The 24,754-nt window shown below is 41.8% G+C and overlaps 1 protein-coding gene across 1 annotated transcript; it reads right to left on the bottom strand.

Annotated features, from left to right (window-relative positions):
- Positions 1-3,126: 3,126 nt before the first annotated feature.
- COQ2 (coenzyme Q2, polyprenyltransferase) lies at positions 3,127-15,635 on the bottom strand. Its single transcript, XM_074949961.1, has 7 exons — positions 15,377-15,635; positions 13,007-13,173; positions 10,504-10,625; positions 9,162-9,247; positions 6,705-6,838; positions 5,999-6,187; positions 3,127-3,662 (listed from the first exon to the last, which is right to left on the bottom strand). The coding sequence occupies exons 1-7, from the start codon at positions 15,633-15,635 to the stop codon at positions 3,507-3,509; spliced, it is 1,113 nt and encodes a 370-aa protein (XP_074806062.1). The 3' UTR covers positions 3,127-3,506.
- Between the last annotated feature and the right edge of the window lie 9,119 nt (positions 15,636-24,754).

Genomic DNA, 24,754 nt, shown 5'->3' on the forward strand with positions numbered 1-24,754 from the left:
GATGAATTTCAGACAGTTCAGCACACTGGCGCTCTTTATACCAGGGTATCTACATATATACCTGCAGGGTCATCATCTGGGAGATCAGGGAGATTTGTAGAAGCAAAACCATGAACTTCAAGGAACTTGAGATCCTGCTCCCTCCCCCCGCCACACCCACACCCACCATTACATAGAGAATAGATGGGGACAGAATAGTTGAAGCTGACCTTTAGGGTAACTGGGATCTGGTTTGCAAAAATGTATACATATGTTCTCTTACATACTTTTCATTAACTCTTCCCCCGACCCTCAAGCCTTCTCCCTTTGAAGACTGCTTTGAAAATGTAAGTCTACTTAAAATTTTAAATCAGTCAGCAGGGCTGAGAGCTCTCACATTTTCCCTAGAGATCACTGGTTATCCATTCCAGTACTGGCCTTTCAGGTTTGTAAGGCCACTCACACACCATGGTACCTTAACTACCTAAGCTGCATCTCTCATTACTGTCAAAAGGTCCAGGATTAAAATCATGCAGTAATGTCAAGTTCTCATACCAAGTATAGCTGAAGATACTCCTTCAGCACTCCAATCTGGGGGTGCGGATTATACGTACCACCGGGAGAAGTTAATACACAAAAATCCAATTTTAGGAAAAGAGGGAACATTTTGGATGGATCTATCCACTTAAAAAACCCCACCCAGCTGGTTTGAAGCTGCAATTTCAAGGATCTTGACATGAACACCTTCAAGCCACCCATCCAGAGTAGACCGCTGTATTTAAAACAATCCTGAGAGTACATGGACATTGTCAAAGACTTCATTTTGGGTTTGCCTACCATTCTTCATATGTGAGAGGGTGTGGTCTGTTTTCTTAAGGCGCTAGTCAGATTTGATTTTGTTTTCCTTAAGGATTTAGGTCACTCTCCTGTTCAGAGTTTCCTTGTTCAGCGTGGCATTGGTGTGAGTGAAATGGATTGGAATGAGGTGCGACAGGTAGAGGCTTCTTTTGTTTCTTCCTTCTGTTAGCTGCAGCAGCAGCATGTCCTTTTCTTCTCACAGAGCCAACAAAAGTCGAATAGGACATGCACCGACGGACAAGTTATACTGATAATTACTAATGATTTGGAGACTGAGATGCAACACGTTAATAACGGAGAATCTGGAACTTGGGGAAACTATTTTTAAAAGGCCAGAATCCTCAATAAAATAGAGGCTACCAGAAAGCACTGGTCTAGATTTGGCTAGTAAGCCAAAAGTTTAAACTAGTACTGATAAATAAACAGGGGTTATGTATTTTGTTTTGTCCTTTTCCCCAAGATGAGGGTGACAAATGAAATTTTCCACCCGCCTCCAGAATACCAGGGGGGTTTTGTTTGTATTTTAAGGAAAGAACAAACCAACTGAGCCACTCGAACTGTGCTATTACCTTAATGATATTCTTTTAATAGTTTTGTTTTTTCCTCCACCCCCGCCCCTTTTTTTTTTTTTTGACAACATGGGAGCAAGAGGGAACCAATAGTTCTAAGGAAGCTAAAAGTTAACATGGCTTTCTCTCTCTCCTTATTGGTGACCCAGGATCACCAATGACAACACCACAGCTCTGAGCAGATGGCTTAAAACATAAAACTGCAGCTACCCTTTTATAGATGCGCACAATACCTTAATTAGTAACAGTTATTTTAAAGGCAGATCTAAAGTCTCAAAGTCCCTGATATCTAGAGCACACACCACTTAATATTTTAAAAAACACAGAACAAATAGAGGACAAAATAGAATTTACCTAGCTTTAGAAAAAACTTTGCCCAAACAACTAAAAGCCACCAGGAAAAACAAAACTGTCATGAGTTGCTAAAATATACTGAAATACTTGGAGACATGTTATTTATGACTTGATTGAAAAATGCATCCTTAGTGAATAAGATTCTTAATTTGTTTACTTTTTGCTTAAAATATTTTGTTTGTTCAAAGAGTAAGAGAAAATTACTTTGTTTTGAGGAAAAAATAATTAACAAAAGATTGATAAAAGTAAGATGGAAAACTTATAAAAAACGACAGTCAGGCCTAAGCCTGCAATGAACTCAGTGCAAACAGATCCGTGGATCAATGGGCTAGTGGTTTCAATGGGACCCTATGTGGGAGCAGTGGTTTGCCCACAAGAACTTGGTTGAGCGTGTGGTGCCTTACTTACAAGAACTGTCAGAGTTCATTACTTCAGGAAACTACACCTGCCTCATCTAAAAGAAATGCCAGGGAAGTGACTCAGCCATTTTCCTGTAATAGGTGTGTCTGCTGTTCCTTATATACAAACTAACTCCAGACGTTACACAGTACATTCTCTTTAGATAGTTTAATTACTGAGGGAATGACAGGCTGGCTGAGCAGCTTCACTTGTAAATCACACACTACTGAAAGTCACAATCAATGAACTTACTCCTGTGAGAGGCTGACCACCCTCAACCCTTTGACTTCAACAGAATATTAACGCACCCAGAACCTTGCAGGATACAGCCCTGAATTAAGAGCCAATAAAAGAACTGTTAGACCACCCACTAAATGATGTAATTCATAGTAGAAACAAATAAAAATACTAAGTAGTTCTCACCTACGTATTTGTCATCCCATTATTACTTTTACTGTGCCCAAAAGCATGTTAGAGGCTTTACAGAACATAGGGAAAGACAAGTCCTTCCTCCGGAAATCTTACAATCTTCAAGGGTAATAAACACAAAGGTGTGAAAGTAAGACACGATTAGATTTGTAACATCAAACAACCTGAATGGCAATGTATGCTTTTTAATAGTTCTGGGCTATTTTGGGTTTGTTTTTATATACAGCCCATATTCCAATCACTAGTTCTTGGCAGATCAGCTCACTTTGTCTAAGCAATGCTGCAGAAGTTTGTTTTCAAAAGGGATTTAAAAAAGGAAAAAATTGAGGCCCATGAATAGATTCCAGGAAAGCATTTCCACATGGCTTTGAATGATAGCTGGCCAATCACACAGGGAACTACAGGAGAATTTTCCAAGACATTCTTCCACTTATTACCCCGAACCAAAATATGAATGCTTCTAAACTTGTCAGGATAAAAAATGATTTATTTACTGGAGCTAAATATTTCATGCAAAAAACTGCTGCAAAAATCAAACCATGAAAGCTTCACACAGCAGGGTTTTATTTTACATTACAAAATTACTACATTTTCACATGACCTCTGAGAATCCTACTGTGAGTGTTACAGACTGCCAGGGCAGTAGTCAATATTTTACAAAAGATTCCTTGCAAGAGGAAGGACAGGGATTTTACAATAAAAGATCACCACAAGCAGCTGAGAAGCTTAGTTGTCAAGACCACTGCTAGTTCAGTCTTTAAAGTGTATTCACAAGGCACACACTAACAATAATTCTGTTTGCTAAAGTACCTTCTTAAAAACAGACTCTTTGGCCAAATACTTTAATTAAACAAAACTAGTAGCAGTTGCGGATAAGGTGCTTTTACTTTTGAATACAGTATCTTTTTAAAATGAAGACTAAATATCAGGGTTGATTGCATTCATTTCTTTGGGATTTTTTCTTTTCCTTAAATTTCCAGTTACAATCCCTATGAAAAGTAGAAGTCCAACTGTGCGGTTAGAGGTAAACTTCTTCCAACAGTCTTCAGGTTTGTGTATGTCCAAAGTGTAAATCTGTGAAAGTACAATATAATGTTCTTTTGTTATTATCTATAGTACCACAAACATGCCTGACACTTCAGAAAAGACACAGGTCCCTACCTCAAGGGACTCAACGAGCTCCACACAGGCTAACTTCGGTGCCTGCACTGGATTAGATACAGACACAGAGGTCTGCCTAAATGCGCTTGACAAATGGATGAAGATATATCAGAAAGGTACAGAGAATGAGTAACATGTATGGATACTAAGGACCAGATTTTTCAAGGTATTTAAGCACCAAAAGATACAGACAATAGGTGCATAGTGTATTATCTGTACCTTTAAAAATCTGGCTCAAAGATTCAATACAAACACACACATAAGAATACAAAAGTTCACAGGAAAGGGGTTCTCAAATGGTCATCCAAAGAAAACTCCCAGGAGACCTGCAACAGCAGCTGGAAATAAGGATTAGCCAGCCTAGTTGCCTCCACTGTGGGCCACTGCTACTTAAAATGACGAGAGAAAACATGAGCTGCCAGTGGGATGTTCAGGGTACAAAACAGGATGACGACCAAGCAACAGAGAAGCAAGTGCAAGAGGAGGGCATGTGGGAAAAGAGAAGAAAGGGGATTGAATGAATAGCAAAAGACGACTGCAATTAGCTTTTTGAAAAAGGTCATAACAGCTACCAAACTAAAGACAGTTGAATACCTAAATACCTTCCTAATATCACTTCTGCGTATGCATTTGCTGTACTGGGCACAGGGACAAATGATCGGTTACGTTGTTCTTGATAACTGTTCTATACTGCCCTCCCCACAGAGTCTTATGTTTTCATTCTCAAATATCCAAGCCTACCTGGTCTGGAGAACAGAAGTTCTCATGCTGTGCCGACTCCCATGTAAGGGAATTCTGGCCATTCAATATTTGCACAATTAGAAAGAGGGAATTTAGTGCTCATGAAAGATGCCAGGCCAGCAGTCAGAGAGAATGATATCTATCCATAGAATACAGCACCGGTATCAGATGTGCAAGCTTCTTCACATCACCCCAATGCACCTCACAACCCTGATGTGGGGGAGATCATAGATCAGGCTCCATGCCAATTATATTCTTAGCTTCTTGACTACTAACAAGGCTGCCAGCTGGGATATGGACACTTCTCTATTACCAAGAACTACCTCTACACTTCTATTACCACCAGTTTACTACTGAGACCACCAGCTCATTTTCTACAGACTACTTACAATCACTACAAGCCAGGTCTGGATATGAACTGATGATTCAACTTAAAAATAAGAAATGTGAGTATATAAAAATGACACCTACTCATTTTGTTTATTCTGAGTCCTAGCTGCTCATTCTATTGATTTAAGTAAGTTGGATTTTTACTACATTTTACTCATCAGATCACTAAAACCAATATAGGTACGAGACAGCGAACTGGACTGTTTCCTGGCGGGCACTTACACAGAATTGTTAACTAAATTATAATTGTAGGATATTTGCAGTTGTTGATAAAGTGTGAGACAAAGGGAACCCAGACTGCCTTTCAGATCCCAGACTGAGTTTGCAGGGCTTGCAGTTAGAAAACATGTATTCATTTGTAAGCGGTGCCAATTTCATTGAGTTCCTGGGAGACAAAAACAACAACGCCATTTTTCCGTGGCTGTTTTTCAGAGCATAACCCCACTTAAAGATTCTGCATCCATTGCCAAGTCACTGGGCCATTTAGTTTCCCCTCATTAACCTTTATACACCTTTTAATTTAAGCGAATGATCCTAATGTATAGTAGAACCTCACAGTAACGAACACCAGAGTTACAAACTGACCAGTCAACCACACACCTCATTTGGAACCAGAAGTACACAATCAGGCAGCAGCAGGAGCAGAGGAAAAGAAAAAAGCAAATACAGTACAGTATTAAATGTAAACTACTAAAAAAATAAAGGGGAGGCCACATTTTGCTTCTGCATAGTAAAGTTTCAAAGCTGTATTAAGTCACTATTCAGTTGTGAACTTTTGAAAGAACCGCCATAATGTTCTGTTCAGAGTTACAAACATTTCAGTAACAAACAACTTCCATTCCCAAGGTGTTTGAAACTCTGAGGTTCTACTCTATTATGTACTCTAAGGTACGCATCCAAATGCCATGGTGATGGCTACATTAAACACATTAGGAGAGGAGAAAAAGCTGCTATATGCTTAGGTATATAAAGACAGACTTGCCTGCAGCTGTTATTGAAAAGCCTTCTTTTTGCTGCAGCAGTCTGAGACAAGATGGCTGAATATTTTAGGTAAACTGATACAGGATTTGTAAACTAGAGCTTCCACTTAGAAAAGAAGTACAAAAATAAGATCAAACCTGGTGAGCTAAGTGAGCACTGATGGTAGCCACAGCTGTGTAATAGAGGAAAGTCTGATCACAGTTTATTCCTGCCACACTCAGACCCACGAGCATTGCAACACTGAAGCCACTGAGCCACTGCTTTGTGTTTTCATTGAACCGTAGTGCTGTTGATTTCACACCAATGACCATGTCATCTTTTTTATCCTAGAATAAAGAAGGTTATTAGAAAAAAACATAATACCCCTAGCAATTCACAAGTTGAGAAGTCATGGGTGGGGAAAGTAGTTTTAGGGATGTCATAGAAAAGGCTGTGCCTTAAGGCCAAGGTTTTCAAGAGCAGGTGTCTAATGTTAGGCTCCTAAATCCATTTTAGGCACCTAAATAAACAGCCTGGTTCTCAAAGCTGCCTAGCATTTGACTGCTGCTATTGACTGTGCCATACCTAGATATACACGGCACTTTAACACTAAGGGCTCTACTCAGGGACATTCATAAACTAATTTACACAGATAGTACAGTGAGCAGAAAAACATGGGATGACAGGGTAATTAGCGGGGTGAAAACTAGTGGATACGAGAAAAATCTCTTAAAAGCATTTCTAGGTTTTAAATCTTCTGATTGCAGTGGGAAGATTAGTAGTGCCATGCAAGTCCAAAGTAGTGAGTTTTATACCTAAATACACACACAGTGAGAAAATTAACAGTCAATGTCATTACTTCACCTGATGTGCATAGATGGTGTCATATATCAACGTCCACATAACTCCAGAGAAGTACAGAGGCAAACACACGGACCAATCACATGAACCTTTGATGGCAGACCACCCAAGTAAGGCTCCCCAATTAAATGTAAGTCCTGTAAGTAACAGAAATAAGAAAAATATACAGAATTATAGGCTTCTAAAATGTAAGAGTCAGGAACAATCTAAATTATATTTTTCATCAACATTTGACACTCAAGCATCTGTGTGGTTTTTGATTTTTAATCCCTACACACTTACAGGATGGGGGACTCTCTCCTGGGAAGCAGTGACTCTGAAAAAGATTTGGGAGTTGTGGGGATAGTCAGCTGAACGTGAGCTCCCAGTGCAACACTGTGGCCCAAGGTCTAGTGCAATCCCTGGATGCATAAGCAGAGGAAACTTGAACAGGACTGGGGAGGTTATTTTAGTTTTGTATTTGGCTCTGGTGAGACCGCTGCTACAGTACTGTGTCCAGTTGTGGTGCCCACAATTCATAAAGGATGTTGATAAATTGGAGAAGGGGTTCGAAGAAGAGCCACAAGAATGATTAAAGGATTAGGAAACATGCCTTATAGTGACAAGCTAAATAGATTGAGCTCCTTGAGCTTAACAAAGAGAAGATTAAGGGGTGACTTGCTTAAACTTACCTCACCCCCTAGAGACTTAAGGTGGGTGAGGTAATATCTTTTATTGGACCAACTTCTGTTGGTGAGAGAGAGCTCTTCTTCAGGTCTGGGAAACTTACTCAGAGCATCACAACTAAACAACACACATTGTCTCTCCCACCAACAAAAGCTGCTCCAGTAAAAGCCATCACCTCATCCACCTTGTCTCTCTAATATCCTGGGATCGACATAGCTAAAACAACATTGATGACGAGTACCCACGTGGGGAACAAGTATTTGATAATAGGCTCTTCAATCTGCCAGAGAAAGGTATAACGATCCAATGGCTGGAAGCTGATGCTAGACAAATTCAGACTGGAAATCACAGCGTACATTTTTAACAGTGAGGGTAATTAACCAATGGAATCATTTATCAAGGGTCATGGTGGATTCTCCCTCACTGACAATTTTTAAATCAAGATTGGATATTTTTCCAGAAAACATGCCCTACAAATTATTTCGGGGAAGTTTTATGCCCTATGTTATATACAAGGTCAGACTAAATTATCACAGTGGTCCATTCTGGTCTTGGAATCTATGAACCCAGAAACACTGAACTCTTACAGGAGGATGGGGGAAAAGGGAGTATTATTCTATTATTTTCTCATGGGAAAAGAAAGGAGTTATATGGGAAAACAGGAGTGCTGATCAAAGTAGGAAACACCACTCATCTCCCTTCTACCAATCCCTGGGTTTCCATGCTCTTCTTGCATCTGCAGCAGAAGGAAAGTGACTAACACTCCAGTCTCTGAAATATTTGGTGAGAACACTGACAAGGATGCTGGCTAACTGCTTCTATTAGGGACAGTAACACAGAAACCATATGGTATCTGAAGGGCAGACAGCTGAGCTGTTATCAGTACATTGCAGTGTGCAATGTTTTCTCTTTTTACTTTTTTTTTTCTTTTTTAAAATTTCAGAAGAGTGCAGTGAGTGTTCAACCAAGAAAAAAACAAAGATAAGCCACATGAATGGTTATAAAATCTTAAATGTATGTCACATTGGGTTTATAACATTTATATACAAATTTTCAACAGAGTAACAATAAATCTAAGTACCACATATCACACAGTATAAATAGCAACACAGTCTTTCTCTAAATTAAATTTGATTTAACTAAACAGACACACACACCCATCTTGCAAACAGTTGTAGATGTGACTAGTCCCAATGAAGTCAGCAGGACTACCCATATATCTCAAGTTAAGCATGTTTTGAAATGTCAGGCCTTAAGCTTAATATTTGTTCTTTCTAGAGAACTGTTAAAGAAGAAAAATGGAAGGAGAACAGAGCAGACAACAGTGGTGGTTACTAAAGGTGGTAGATATTAAAAGTGATTACTAAAAGTGGAAAAAATATATGAAACAAAAATTTTAAGGTAGGACACCACACTGGGTCAAGCTGGAATACAGTGCAATGCATCTGTTTACCCGAGTTAATTTACATGTTTAAGATTGTAATACAGGGTGAAATACATATTTAAGAAAAATTTCCGGAAGCTGGGAGAAAAATGTCCCACATCTCCCACTTGGTACTCAGGTGACAAATGGATTATTTCTCAGCACCAGAGTATGGGGAAAGGAGGAACTACATGAGGGAAAGAAACTCCAAGTATTTTACTAAATGTTTAAGAAATGTGGAACATACCAATGACCTTATTTGTAGTTTCAGGCAACTTCATTGATATTTAAGTTCAACTATTACGATTTTGCCAGAACACTAAAAAAAAATTACATCTGAAAGAAGAGAAACTAGCAATTTTGAAGCTCACCCAAAACCAACTGTGGCCAATACGTGATTCTCTTCATCAGGGGATAAGTGATCACAAGAGACAGAGAGGCTGCTCCTAGGGCAATACTGTAATGAAAGAAGTTCATTAAGATACTTTATATGGTTTACTTTAAATAATTCTATTGTACTCTCTTTATTCCCTGATCTAAGAAACAATACTGTGTTGGGTTGCCCTCAAAGTATGATAGAATTATAATTATGTAGTAGCAGAAATAAAGATAGACAAAAGAGTTTATAGGTATTGTCAAAAGGTATGAACATCAGTTCCATGCTGTTGAATTTCACTCTGTAACAAATGCAAGGCCAAAGTGCTAATTATTTCAGGCCGGTACAGGACAAAGAGTCTGTGCTGGAAAGTGATAAGAACTTTGAGAAAACAATGCTGTTCTTTGAAGCAACACCCTGATGCTCTTCCCCCGCGGGGGCTCCTTGTCATGCCTATGTAAATCTTGGTATCCAAAGAGGGAAAAATAGATAGTGGGACAAAACTTGTTAAATGAATCAAGAGTCATAGATTGTGTTGTTAAGTAAAAGAATGAATGATGAGTGCATGGAATTGAGAGCCTGAAGCAGGGAAATAATTGGTTAGTAAATGGTGCCAGCCTAATCCTAAGAATTTCAACCTTGGTATCGATAGCTCGAAGAATATGCAAAGTGGAGATAACCGGATGACTCACGGAGACCCAAAACGCATCAAGGAAGAACAAGAAGATAACACCTAGCCATCATGGAGCCGTCATGAATGTACCACCTGCTGATTGAGCTGATTGATGGTCATCTCAATTGTAAATTCAGCATGATAAAGCAACTTCCATAGACTTGTATTGAACCAGAGACCTATAAAAATTGGGTCCATGGACTGTGCTCTTTGGTTCTACGACCACCCTCCAGGAGCATCGGATGCACATCTGACAACGACTCGGCTCCACTCTCGTGTCCAGGCCACCTGGCCAGTGACTTGGCACGAGCAACGTCTAGGCTGGTAACTCTAACAACCTTTTTGTAGAACCTGTGTGTGACTGTCTGTGTGTGTGAATGGATCTATATAGACATTGCATATAGAAATATTTTGTTGTATTTACAATAAACGTGGCAATTTGCCTTGTCCCTCTTACAAGATCCTGTTGCTATCATTTTTATTAGTATAACAACTGTAGTATCAGAGGAGTGACGCTGTAGTTAAGACTGAAAGTATTATTTCATTCTAAAACCATGGATTTGGTTGCTTTCTCAAAAAACTGCTTTGTCTGTTGAAATTCATCACACTTAGCTTTAGCCTGGTAGCAAAATAGTGTAAGAATAAAAGATCACATATACATTACCTATAGTAATTTAGACACAGAAGGACACACAAAGCCAAGCTAAGCTGTCCCCCAAGAAAAACGCAGGACTGAAAAGTTGAGATATCTCCAACAGCTATTGGTCGATTTGCTGTTCTTAAAACCTAAAAAAAGAATAGTTTCAATACTAAATCCAATACACTGAGTTAAAATACACATTATATCTTAATGCAAAGTTCTTAATGCAAAGTAAGGTGGTAAAATTAAGCCCACAAGTCAGGGAATTCAAAAGTTAAGGTTCCGACACCAATATTACCTCTACCACATTTCACATCCTGTATATGGTACATATTTATGAATAAACATTAAAACCTTCTACTAAAATATGGAGCATTTTAAAAATGAAAGCAGGATTATGTGTAATGAGGCTGAATTAGAGCTACTGTAGAAAGTATAGATTTGAATTTTATTATTTGTGTGCTCAGTGCAATATTGAGAAATTAACTTTTTGCACTGAATATCCCTATTTTAAGAGCAATTTTGTTCAAACATTCTAAGTGTTTCTGTACAAAGATGTCTGTAATAGGGTGCAGAGTAGCAGCCGTGTTAGTCTGTATTCGCAAAAAGAAAAGGAGTACTTGTTGCACCTTAGAGACTAACAAATTTATTTGAGCATAAGCTTTCATGAGCTACAGCTCACTGCATCCGATGAAGTGAGCTGTAGGTCACGAAAGCTCATGCTCAAATAAATTTGTTAGTCTCTAAGGTGCCACAAGTACTCTTTTTCTTTTTGTAATTGGGTGGATGATTCTAGGATTATAAATAGTTACAGGGCTCCTGTTGACTCATCCTGAATTTAAATGCTTGAACCCTACATAAGGATGCTGTATAGTCATCCCTGGTCATACCAGCAGATAGATTTAATTAGCTCCAAGCAGGCTATAGAAGGCAAAGGAACCTCTTTCAGGGGCAGAGAGGTCAGCAGGGAAAACTCTAGGAGCAACCAAGTTTGGGAAAGTTGAGGCTGAATTTACATTATTTAAATTAATAACACCAAACCCCACCTGGGGTTTGGTTTTATTAAGTTTTACACTTTATACAGAACAAATGTACTCTGAGAGCCAGGTAAGAATGCCACCTGCTTACAGCGCTCTAAACATTTATCAAGTGTTGTTTGTGCACACTTTAAAAATACTAAGTATTTTCCTTTAAGTTTGGCTTGATTTTCCTCTCTCAGTTAAGACTACAATTATGCTAAGTTAGAAATTTATAGATCTGCAGTTTAAGTGAGACACAATAAAAAAATATTTTGGGGGCCATAGAAACTATCTTCACCTTCATGCAACTCAAAAATGGCTGCACTAATTTAACTCTAACATTCAAGAAAAATTCAGCCGTCGGTAAGACAAAGCAAGGGATGTTTTAGTCAGGAAATCAACAAAATGACCACTAACTAGACATACCACCACTAAAACACCCCCAACCCACTCTGGAAGACAGCTGTCTGAGGTTGTACTTGTAAAATAATGTTCTATATGAATTTTAAACTCCTTACTGTTAATCAAATCACATTCTTGTCAATTTCATGCAAGTTCATTATTTTGTTGTATTTAGGCCCCAATTGTACAAGTGACTCCATAACGGAAGCAGCTTTTATTACCACACACCAGGAACGCAACAGTGTCAAATTATCCAGTCTTCTCTCAGGGCACTTTACAGCGCTGCAACTTTCTCCCTCAGGGGTGTGAAAAAACATCCCACTGAGCGCTGCAGGTTTTAGTGCTATAAAGTGCCAGTGTAGACAGTGCAACAGTGCTGGTAGCTACTCCCCTCGCGGAGGTCGTTTTTTTAGAGCGCTGGGTCTTAGAGGTCTCCCAGCACTCTGCCGCGACTACACAAGCCACGTTAAAGCGCTGTCACGGCAGCGCTTTAATGTTGCCAGTGAAGACGTGCCCTTAGTGTAAAATTATTGAGGAAATTGCAAGTTGACATTACAAAAAGCTCATTCTTATCTAGGGTACATTATTATAGCCACCAGTTTAATTAAGGGAGTATAAAATCACCTGATAATTCTTGGATAGAGAATGGCTAGTGAGGTTAAAAGAAGCATGTCAATTGGTTTTGCTCAGTTTTTAGGAAAATATTACTAGAAGTGGATTTATTTTGATTAAGCTCCGATTACATTGTAACTATCTGATGTACCTTACCCTACATACAAATTATCTAGAAAACAAAGAACCACTACTGCTTTACTACTTGTGGCTCTTTGTTATACAAAAAAGAAAGTCACCTTTACCCTTCAAAGATGAATGGTAAACATCAGATTACTTAGTATATGACTTCTGAACCAGGAGGGAAAAAAAAAAAAGATTACTTGGAAGTAGTCTTAATCAGACAAGCCTGTATTTCTACCAGACAAACAACCAGTTTCTCTTGGTGAAAGACAAAAGAGGGCCTACTTCAATAAATGGCCAGCAATTTACTTACTCATCAAACATTAAGAGGAGCCTGTCTGTTCTTTTCAAGTCCATGGGGCTTTCTCTACCTTTTTGTCATAGTCCCGATCCCACATGTCATTAATTGTACAGCCTGCTCCACGCATCAGGACGGCTCCAGTACCAAACAGTGACAGCATATACCAGTCTGGAAAACAGCCTGGCTCTGCTGCCAAGCCTATACTCCATGTGCATGGCAAATACAACAGCCACGTTCCTAGAAAAATGAATTTGAAAGAGATTAGAAAAAGAGAAATTTTAAATGGAATTACTCTTTAGCATGCCACAAAAGGTAAATAAGTGTTGAATTACTAATTAAAAACTTCTAAAACTGCAACACCAAAGCTGAGAGAAGGCTAAGATGGTTATCTGTGCAAGGTGCTGCAGTTCCACAATTTGATTGTGCTCCTTTACTTTTCTTTTTCTTCTTCTTTTTGATTGAAATGTTGAATATAAAGACGCTTTATCTATTTTCCCAATAAAAACAGAAAACTCAACCATGGAGGGAATGCAGAGTTTGAACAGTAGCTATAAAATCAGCCACTACAGAGAACATAAGATGCGACGCATACTTGTTTGCTAAGTCACCTTGTTCCACATCTCTATTGAAACCAAATATTTAACTACCTTTACAATTGTTCACAAGGACATATTCCAAAATGGATTTGTCTCCTGAGTTTATATGAATTGTCTAGCCAATCTGTAAAATATTTTATGTTCCAAATGTCACATGACGCGCTGACTAATTGACCATTTAACCTGAACAAATAAATTGCAATCCTTCTATCAAGAATAGAGGATACTGGATTTCTAGCTTATTATAGCAATCTATAAAACAACCCTTCTTTCCCCCTATCACTGGGGTGTGTTAATGTGCCACTTCACCTTAAATGGTCCGTTGAAATGTGTGTTAACATGTTAGGCTATGTCTCCACTATGGACCTTACAGCGGCACAGCCGTACGATTGCAGTTGCGAGGCTGTAAGGTCTCCCGTGTAGCCACTCTCCTGATAGCATAATTAAGTCTTAATTATGCTATCCCTTAACAAGCTGCAGTAGCTATGTCGGCAGGAGATCATCTCCCGCTGACATAGCTTTGTTCACGCTGGCACTTTTGTTGATGAACCTTTTTTGCACACCCCTGACTGACACAAGTGCTAGTGTAGACATAGCCTTAGTCTAAACTTGTGAGCAAGTTTCCCAGACCTGAAGAAGAGCTCTGTGTAAGGCCAGGTCTACATTACAGACCTATATTGGTATAACTATATTGCTCAGGTGTGTGAAAAATCCACAATCCTTAGTGAGCTAGTTATACCTACCTAATTACCCATATAAAAAGCACTATGTCAACAAAAGAGCTTCTCCCATCAACATAGCTACCACCTCTTGGGGAGGTGAATTAGCTACCCTGACAGCAGAGGCTTCCACATGGCAATCATAGACATAAAAGATCCCAGGGCACTATATACAAGTTTAGAGATTTGCCCTACTGTCCTTGATAAACATTTTCCCCTCCCATAATTGTACAGTGTTGCTGGGCACCAAACTGTCAGCACCTGATCCTTTGAGTGATGCTGTACTAGATCACCTGTAAACCACATTCAGGACAAAAGGACTGATTAAGTGTTTTATATTACTAGACTTCTGTTGCATGAAGTATTATTATAACATGATTTTTGTAAAACAAACACTGGAATTTCTTTTGTAAAGAAAAGTGCTCTCAAACTCAAAAGGCAGTTTGTACCTAATGTCTTTTTTGAGACTCAAACAACAAGAAGTTTTAGATTGTGACACGATGAATGGTGGTTTTGAAAGTTGTCCACTGAAAAAAATTATCAGGGACTGTACAGACTAGACACACGTATTACAATAGATAGTTTAGCTTTGCCGCAGACAGCCAATCCAGCAGTCTCTTGGCAGGTGAATGCTGCTGAAATCCATTTTTATAGCAGCACTTTGCATTTCTATAACTCCTTCCCCCTGAAGGCCCCAGTAATTGCAGCAGCCTTCACTGAGTTTATCCTCACAGCATCCCTGTGAGACAGAGGCACATCACTCCCCAAGGAGAGGGGGACCAAGGCATAGAACGTAAGAATGGCCATACTGGGTCAGACCAATTCTCCACCTAGCCCAACATCCTGTCGCCCGATAACGGCAAATGCCAGGTGCTTCAGAGGGAAGGAACGAAGAGCAATCGTCCATTGAGCCACCCGTTGGCCACGGCTAGCTCCTGGCAATGCGGGGCTTTCCTCAGCCACCGCTGCGGACAGCGCTTGCGCCCGGCTGCTCGGCACCTTGGACAGCCGGGCCCGCGGGCTCAGGCGGGGCGAGGAGCTGAACCCGGGGCCCCAGCCCCGGCTCTGCCCAGCCCACACGCGGGAGCGGAAGGCGGCTGTCTGCTGCGCCCCGCCGTGACTCACCGATGGGCTTGTCCAGCCTCATGAGCCGCAGGTAGGGCTGCAGCGGGCCGGGGGCCGAGCTCACCAGCCCCGCCGCGGAGAAGCTCAGCGGCCGCCTCCCGCTCCCCGCCTCCCAGCCCAGGCCCGGCGGCGGTCCGGGGGCGCCGTGGGGCGGGACAGCGAGCGCGGCGGCGGGGCGGGCGGAGCCGGCTGGGAGGAGGCGGAGGAGCCCGGCGGCAGTTCCGGGGACCCGGCAGAGCCGCGTTACCAGAGCCGCCATACTGCCCACTCCCGGCGGCGGGGCGCGCGCAGCCTGATGACGTCAGGTGTCGGGGCGCTCAGTCTCGGAGTCCGTCCCGCCGTAAAGTACTGCGCGTGCGCAGCCGTTTTCCGCTCTGCTGCTCGCGCCTCCGCCTCCCGAAGGGCGCGAAGACGCTCGGTCGCCTCGCCTCAAGCTCCTGAGCCCCGCTTGGGCGGCTTCTCCGCCACCCCCGCGGGGCTCGCGGTGTGGGAGCCCCCACCCCCGGCAGCGGCGATGCTTCTCACCGTGGCCATGGGCCTGGCCCCCCCCGCACGTCGTGGGTGGCTCGCGCGGGCGGTAGGCGCAAAGCCCTGGCCACGCGTTGCCGCCTAACCGCCCCCCAGGCCTGCCCTGGCTGCCCGCTGTTCTCCGTGTCTCCTCCCCGTGCTCGGGGGGGGGGGGCCCTTAGAGCCTACAGCCAATACCTGCCTTCAACAACGCACTGGGACTTCGCACCTTCCCATGGCGCAGCCCTCTGGGCCCCACGGGCCCTTGGCCATTTTCTCCCCACACCCCTCCAAGCCGGGACCTGGCGTTTGCCCTGGGAGCCGGGTGCCTGTGCGTGGCCTGGATTGCAAGAGCTGGCCCTGTACGGAGAAGCCCAGCAATCAGTAATGTTGCAGTAAGGTCACCAGTGGGCAGCACTGAATTCCTGCTCCCTGTGGGGAAGCTGAACTTGTATCTCCCTGCTATGCACCCTACTGCTGTTGGCTTCCTTCATCTCTGAGCTGGATTTTCCCCTGCCATTGCCCTGAATTCTTGGTGTCTCATCCTACGAACTTCCAGGAGTGAAACCTTCTGTCGCTGGCAAAGCCTATGACTGTGCCCACCACTCATTTCCATTTCTCTAGGGCAGGACAACGAGCATCTCTCCGTTCTTAAGCCACTCCTTCCTTCCGTTACAAGTTTGATTCCCAAAAGTCTGCTGGCTACCATTAATCTTTTCAAACCAACGGTCACTTCTTAACCATCTCCTTTTCTCTTACTCTTCACCACCTCTGAGATGCAGAAAAACTGGCCACTGCCCCTGGCTACCACCAACCAGACCTCCTTTCCGCTCTCTGGCATTCTTGCACACACACCAGCCCAATCTGTCTTTTCCCTTCTTAGGTGACCACCACCACCATCAGACTGACCCCCTAGCCCATAAACCCCTACATCCATACCTTCCCAGGAGCCCCTGTCTCCCCCACCCTGGTTCCCACTGTTTACTGCTCTGTAATAGCGAGCCTTGGGTCCATCTGTCCTGCTTCCCAATCCCATCTTTCCCACTGCCAAGAGGAGCAGGAGCCTCAGCCGCCATGGTTTGGGCATGCTGAGGGTCCAGCACGCAGAGCAGGACCTGGGTGCGGCACTGGCAGCACTCCCAGCCATGTGACATGTGTGGTAGTTAGAAGTTTGCAGCACAGCCAGTTGTGCTGCTGCATGTGTGAGTAGTTTACAGGTGAGGACAAAAAAAAACAACTGCAACCAACAAGGCAGTAGAAAAACCATCCAAGCCAGTTGGAAACTGGCTAGATAGCAACCCTGTTACTAATATAACACATCATTACTTATGGAATAACAATTGCCAACACTGAACCTTCTACCTGAAGAACTTGAAGTACACAAACAGTGAGTAAGGCTCACACCAACCCTGTGGAGTAATTATACATCATTATCCTAATTTATAGATGGGGAAATAGAAGCCCAGAGATTAAGGCTGGGATTTACAAAGGTACTTAGGTGTGGCCACACTGAAGGTTATGGTGTCTAGGAAGTCCCAGGAACAACACTGCAGTCCACCATGAAGACTTAAGTGCCAAAGCTTCTTATACAAGGAATAGGGAGAGGTAGGTACCTAAGGATACAATTCACAAAAGCCAGCTTGCTAGGTGGGGAGCTGCTAAACTGGCCAATGGGAGGTGCTAACCTGAGTGGCGTTGGAGATAGATGACTAAATCCTGGCTGTAAAGAGGCATCTCCCTCTATTTAGCAATCCACAAACAGGAAACAGCTGTCTGGAGTCAGGCAGGTTAGGCACCTCTTGTGGGATCTGTCTTACTTCTCATAAAACAGCCAGAAGAGGAGGTCGTAGTGCTCACCTTATAACTTTTAGCCCAGTGGTTGGAGCACTCACGTGGGATGTGGGAAACCCAGTTTCAAGTTCCCCCTCTCTGTCACTGGGGGAGAAAGGATTTGAATAGGGGTCTCCCACCTCGTGGGAGTGCTCTAACCACTGAGCTCTGGGATATTATGATGTGGGGCTCCCTCAGTCTCTCCTGCTGAAGCTGCTCCAGTGTGGATTAAATAATGAAAGAGTGATTGGAGCAGGTGGACTGGATTCAGGGTCTCCCATCTTCCAGGTGGGTGCCCTACCCATGGAGTCATTCCCCCTCTCTGGTCTCTGACTATTCCACTGTTGTAAATACTTAAGTCATGTGGCCCAAGAGGAAGGGAAATGAATGACTCTGCAGCCCAGTGGGTAGGGCACCTACCTGGGAGTTTAGGTCATTTAATCTCTTTCAGAAGCTTCTCTTGAAGTTTGAAACACAGCAATTAAAAAAAAAAAAAAAAAGAGAGGGCAGGGTATTTTGTACTATTCTACAGCCCCAGAAAGCTGCTTGCCCCTGACCGTTTGTGCCTAAAGCCCTTCACCAACACCCCTCCCCCATCCTTAAATAATTCCCCTCACCCAAGGTATATATTGAAAGATGAGGCTCTTTCTCTTCCCACCCCTAAGCAGTAGCAGATTTCACTAAGTATTGCCTTCCTCACGTGTCCATCAAGAGCAGTTGTAGGCTAGCCTATTCTCTAATTAGGAGAAAATACAGAGATCCCAGGAGTGACCTCTCTAACCTAGAGTACAAACAGTTACATTGGTATAAGGACTAAATCCGTGGAAAAACAAATTTAGGCCTAGTCTACACTAGAAAATTAGGTCAGCATAACTGCGTCATCACACAGGGGTGTGAAAAATCCATACCCCTGAGCAGCATAGTAAAATGACCCAAGTCCCAGTGGAAACAGCGCTAGGTGAGTGGGCAAATTATTCTGTTGATCTAGCTAACACCTCTCAAGGAGATGGATTACCTGTGCCGATGGAGACCCCTCCTGTCGGCATAGGTAGTGTCTACCCTAAAGCACTATAGCGCTTTAGTTTTATTTTTCTTGTAACTATTTCTGACTTTAATGCCTCATTACTTGTACTCGTAATCCATCTCTTCATAGTTAAATAAATTTGTTTTATTCTTTAATTAAAACTAATCCAGTGTTGTGAATTGTTTGGGTAACTTCATTTAAGGTAGCACTGTTGGGTACTGACCCTTTAGAGGGGCAACGGAGCTAGTATATCTGGATTGTCCAGGAGAGGTCTGGACACTGCAAAATACACATGGCGGCGGGGGGAATTCAGGATGGGGAGTGCATTGGGGTCACATTGCAAATAGTAACCAATGTTGCTGGAAGACAGAGTGTGGCTGATGTCTGCTAACAAGCTGCTGGGGTCAGAGCTGCTAGGCCAGGGCTGTGGCTTTACACAGCACTCAGGGTGTGACCTGTATGCTGGCAGGCTGATTGTGAGCAACCCAAGTTGTAAGCTATAACAGTGAAGCATTGTGAAGCACCCAAGGTTGCATTGCAGGGGTGACACAACTCCTTACTGGTCTGGATTGCACCCCAGAATGTCATATACATTCCCCACTGCAGAGCTAGGGACATCAAACAGTGACAGATATTTTAACAACAAAACTTAGTCTCCATGTGTTTTAAAATTTCTTCTAGCTAAAAAGAAAAGATAAGGAATATGTTTTGAGTCCTAAACTAGCCTGATGGTGTTTCTTTGAATTAATGACTTGACATTTTAATATTTTGATTTTAACTTTAGTTCATATTATTTTCCTCTGTAGGCCTGGCCTGTAGTCAGTTTCTATATCCACTGTAATATTTTCGCATATTCCAAATCTCTATATTGCATTTTTTTTTAAAGTAATTCTAAAAATGGCATGGGGAGGGAGGGTGTTTGTTTCAATTTCCACATCAGATAGACTCAGTCTACAAAAACAAAGGATATTTCTTTCTAACTAAATGCAAGCCCTGAAAATAGTCAAGCTGGTTCTTTCCTTCTCGCTCACCTCTACCATAGAAGTTTCTGCAGGCCAAATTATGTCTTCTGACAACTCTTCAACCCTGGTGTTGTCATGAAATTTGCACAGATGTAACTGATTGGCATAGTATCTCAGAGCTGTTGGCCCTGCAGTTTGAGAGGGAGTAAAAAGCAATACAAATGTACCTTGGTTACTGAAGTCAGCAGATATGACTGTCTACACTGAAAGCTGCATTTTGTTGTACAAGGTAGTGCTATTTTTACATTATGTTTCAGATAAAACTTCTAAGACCACACCTAGTATATTGTGTTCAGTTCTGGGCTACTCAGCACCAGAGACATTTAAGCAAATTGCAGTGAGTTCAGCAAAGAGCAATTAATTAGGGAACTGGAAAGATTGACTATAAGGAAAAGTTAGAGTTATAAATGTTGACTAAGAGGGTGGATATGATAGTTATCTATAATTGATATGAGTAAAAAGTCAGTAAGAGGAAATGTTTGAGCGCAAGGAATATACTGCAAAGGTAGTTAAAGGAACTTAAGAAAATGAAAATTTAGCTGAATATAGTATTAAGAAAAACTTCCTGACTCTGAGTTCTGTTGGACTGTGGAATTGTCCCCCAAAGACTGAACAAAACAACAGAGTATACAATGTAGAGAACAATCATGTATTGAAAGGAGGATGGACTAAATAACCTAATAGGTCTTTTCCATCTCTAATTTCTATGAACTAATTCTTACAGAGTTTACATCTAGTCCCAAAACATTTTCTCTGACAAAAATCCATGCTTTTTGTGTGTGGATCTTTGTGCCTTTGCTGTTTATCTACCAACTGCCACCAAAGATAAAATCTCATTTCAACTTTTCTGCTAAGTGCATTTGGCAACATAAATTAAAAATAATGGAATTTATAAATTAAAATGTAAAGAACTTTAAGTTCTTTAATTACAGTACTTCACTTCAGCTATTTATCAAGGCCTCTTCTTACTACTACTTATTACTTAATTTAGTAGTATTAATACTATGTGATATTGTTTATGGAATTTTTATATATTCTTGTTTTGATGCCTAATAGATTTAAATCTTATTTTACAGATGACTTGTTTCAGATTATATGTGATAAACATTTTTGGATGTGGGCTGTCACAGCCCTATCTTGGTATTTTACTAATCTCCCTTTACAATCTCCCATTACAATCTGCATTCAGATTACAAAGAACATCATCAGCATTACCAGATCTTGTGATATTTCACATATTTTAAAGTCCCAGCTCCTGGAGGCAACTAATTACGTGAAGATCTCAGTTTCCTTTAAAAAAGTAAGTTTCAACCTCCCTGCGGGAGGAGAAAAGCCTGAATAAATCACCTGTGTGCACTCTAAAGGCTCAGTAACTGGAAGGCAAAATAAAAAACAAACTTTTTAAAAAAAAATCTCATGATTTTTGGGGCCTGACTCCTGATTTTTGAATGCTTGGGGTTGACAGTGTTGCGCTAGAAATACAGAGAGCACTTGTTATGAATTGAGGAAATGAACTTTGTAGCATAGTTTAAGTAATTGCTCCCTCTTGTGGCTAATTTCACACTATACATTTATATATTTGATTTTTAACCAAAATCTCGGCGTAGCTCATTGAGCAAGGTGCCTGCCTGATTTGGATAAGAAAGCACTTTACAGTTAACATTTTTGTCATGGGTGCATTTTTACTGCAATAGCTGTACTATGAATATATTACACATGGATAGCTCCTTTCACTCAAGTACTTCTCATTGTTTTTACAAAAGTAGGGAAGTATTTATTCTCTTATGCAAACAGAGAGACTGAGCCACAGGAAGGTTAAGTAAATTGTTCAAGGCTACACAGTGAGTGGCAGAAGCAAGAATAGAACTCGGGTCTCGATGGCCATTGTGGTGACAAAGCCACTAGACAATTGCTATCTTGCCATTACTACCCATTGCCTCTGCAGCTATTCTGGACACCTGTTTTTGTGGACATTCTCTTCTTACCCCCAAACAAATGTGTTGAGTTCAGTCTCTTTCTATGCAAGAGGTTTACATACTGATTTAGCGAGAGTCATTAATGACAGGAGGCCTCTTACAAAAGAAGCTTCAGGTGACTGTGTAGTATCGGGAATCAAATCGTCATGACTCTGTGACCTTTGTACTTCTGCAGAAGGCTAAGTGGTGTCTCATGCCACAGCATCCCTCCCTTTGAGTTTGACAGACCTGACAAGTTCTACAACAGGGGTGGCCAACCTGTGGCTCTGGAGCCGCATGCGGCTCCTTACCTAGGCACTGACTCCGGGGCTGGAGCTATAGATGTTAACTTTCCAATGTGCTGTGGGGTGCTCACTGCTCAACCCCCTGCTCTGCTCCAGGCCCTGCCCCCACTCCACCCCTTCCCCCGAGCCTGCCATGCCCTCGCTTCCCTCCCCTCCCCACCAGAGCCTCCTGTGCACTGCATAACAGCTGATCGTGGTGGGTGGGAGGTGTGGGGAGGGAGCAGGAGGCACTGATTGGTGGGGCTGCTGCAGGAAGGAGGCACTGCAGGTTGGAGTGGGGGGAGCTGATGGGGGTAGGGGGGCTGCTGACATATTAGTGTGGCTCTCTGGCAATGTACATTGGTAAATTCTGGATCCTTCTCAGGCTCAGGTTGGCTGCCCCTGCTACTTGTTGCAAAGAATCATAGAATATCAGGGTTGGAAGGGACCTCAGGAGATCATCTAGTCCAACCCCCTGCTCAAAGCAGGACCAATCCCCAATTTTTGCCCCCAGATCCCTAAATGGCTCCCTCAAGGATTGAACTCACAATCCTGAGTTTAGCAGGCCAATGCTCAAACCACTGAGCTATCCCTGCTCTACAAACTTAACTGGAAATCCATTGAAATTAAAACGTCTTATAAAGAACACAGTGATCCACTGGTGGAGTGAATGTCCATTTACAGCAAAATGAAATGAAAGTCTTCAATCACAAGCCTAGTTACAGTGTAATTCTATGGTAAAAAAGATGGTATGATGAGTTCCATTGTTATCCAGTATGTAGATATAATGGATATTTTTTTAAAGGATTGATATCTCTAGTGATCCACTATTAATCATGTGGAGTTACTATTAGTGCATCCAGTCAACAATGTACATTAGATGTTAAGGGCCTGCTGAATCCTTTACATAATCAGAGAAGCAGCATTTACATGACAAAAGCCTGCTTTGCTCCAATTTAAATCAATGGTCAAACTCCCATTGATTTCAGTGATAGCAGTAGTAGACCGTGTGTGTTTACGTGCATAATATATTGCAGTACATATATTTTTATGATCCAAGATAGCTAATCTTCAGAAACAGAGTTGCAGTAAATCTGGGCTCAGTGATCAAAGTTCTACTTTGTCACAGAATGCAATTTATCACAAAGAGATTTCACAAAAATGATAATTTCCTCAAGGTTGGATATTAGTCACAAGTACACTTAGAACTCTACACCCTCAAATGGATTACACGTCAATGCAATGATCGGGTGGAAGCAGACACTCACAATCACTATAATTAGTCTCCATAAATCATTTCACAATGAGTTTGCGTACAAGTGCTTTAGATTTTCTGTTTATCATCCTTTCTCCCTTCCTAATTTCTAGTCATATTTCCAGCAATAATCACTGATTGTTCTTGTAGTGCAGTTTTGTTTATGCTGTATATTTTGATTTGTCTGTATTGTTGGGTTTTGGGATATGCCTGAGGTCTGAAGATTTATTATTTGAAACTGTGGCAATGATTTTAAAAAAAGCCAAAAGATTAGCACTTTGTTCATCCTATGGTCCTAATCCTGCACACACACACACACACACTAAAATGTTTGCGGGATTGGAACCTAAATTAGCACACACGTTAAATTAACTGTCCAATTTTTTTTAGATTAACAATTACTTAAAGCATTATTTCAGATAGAGCGCCATTTAAATAGCATGCATGTTAGAAAATTCCTTTAACAGTTAAGGGTTTTTTCCTGCTTCCCTTTTAATGTTTAGATGGGCCTTTCGGGCAGTTCAAAGAGTAAAACCAAAAATACTCCAGTTCACTTTTTTTCTCTCTGCTCATACTATGACAGACTGATAATAGCCTGGCCAAACTTTATGGAAATAAGATAATTTTACTGAATTAAGTTAGAACTTATTGAGTTAGGTTTAATACCTTTGTGGTCTGTTGTGTTAAATATCAGTTGTGTATGTGTTATTGGAATTATATATAACTCCTCTAGGAGGTGGGGGATGCTAATCACATTTCTGCAGTTATCAGCCCTTTGACGCCACCCTCTGGAGAGATGAGTATATACTAGTTCAAACTGATTCTCTAGGGACCAACAGAAAAAGAAAGGATTTCTGGATAAATAACCTGGTTTTAAACAGGTTCAGGACCTTCTTCCCGCTGCGGCAAACAAACTGGACCCCTGCTTCATAGAGGGTCCCAATCCTTAGGGAGGGGTTAGAAGGAGTTGGCCTACTGAGGCCCCATAAGACTGGATGCTTTGTTCTGAGCTAAATAGAAAAAAGAAAAGGAGTACTTGTGGCACCTTAGAGACTAACCAGTTTATTTGAGCATGAGCTTTCGTGAGCTACAGCTCACTTCATCGGATGCATAGCATATCGTGGAAACTGCAGAAGACATTATATACACACAGAGACCATGAAACAAAACTTCCTCCCACCCCACTCTCCTGCTGGTAACAGCTTATCTAAAGTGATCAACAAGTAGGGCCAACAAAGTCAGCACCTGTGATCTGTGGTAAGCTTTTTGGCATGCATGTAGGTTCCTTTGTAGTTCTGAATATGTTTTCACCTTAAGAATAAAATAGGTTTGCAGAGGAAGAGCTGTATGGTACCTTATAAGTGTGGGCAATTACTTTGTTGTTAGCCTTTGAAGAGAAAGTAAGCAGTCCTGGTTAGGTAGTCTGACTTTTGTAGGAGATATCAGGAGCACAGTCAGGGGGCTGTGCAGGCCCAGTCAGGAGGAAACGAGACCGTCTCAG

Source organism: Natator depressus, chromosome 4, assembly GCF_965152275.1.
Source record: "Natator depressus isolate rNatDep1 chromosome 4, rNatDep2.hap1, whole genome shotgun sequence".
Lineage (NCBI taxonomy): Eukaryota > Metazoa > Chordata > Testudines > Cheloniidae > Natator > Natator depressus.

Bases quoted from the DNA above. Each gene is read 5' to 3' on its own strand.
- COQ2 (XM_074949961.1), bottom strand. From the start codon at position 15,635: ATGGCGGCTCTGGTAACGCGGCTCTGCCGGGTCCCCGGAACTGCCGCC. The intron at 13,174-15,376 runs GTGAGTCACGGC...TCATTTTTCTAG, and splicing joins GAGGCTGGACAAGCCCATCG to GAACGTGGCTGTTGTATTTG. The intron at 10,626-13,006 runs GTAGAGAAAGCC...TTCTTTTTTTAG, and splicing joins ATCGGGACTATGACAAAAAG to GTTTTAAGAACAGCAAATCG.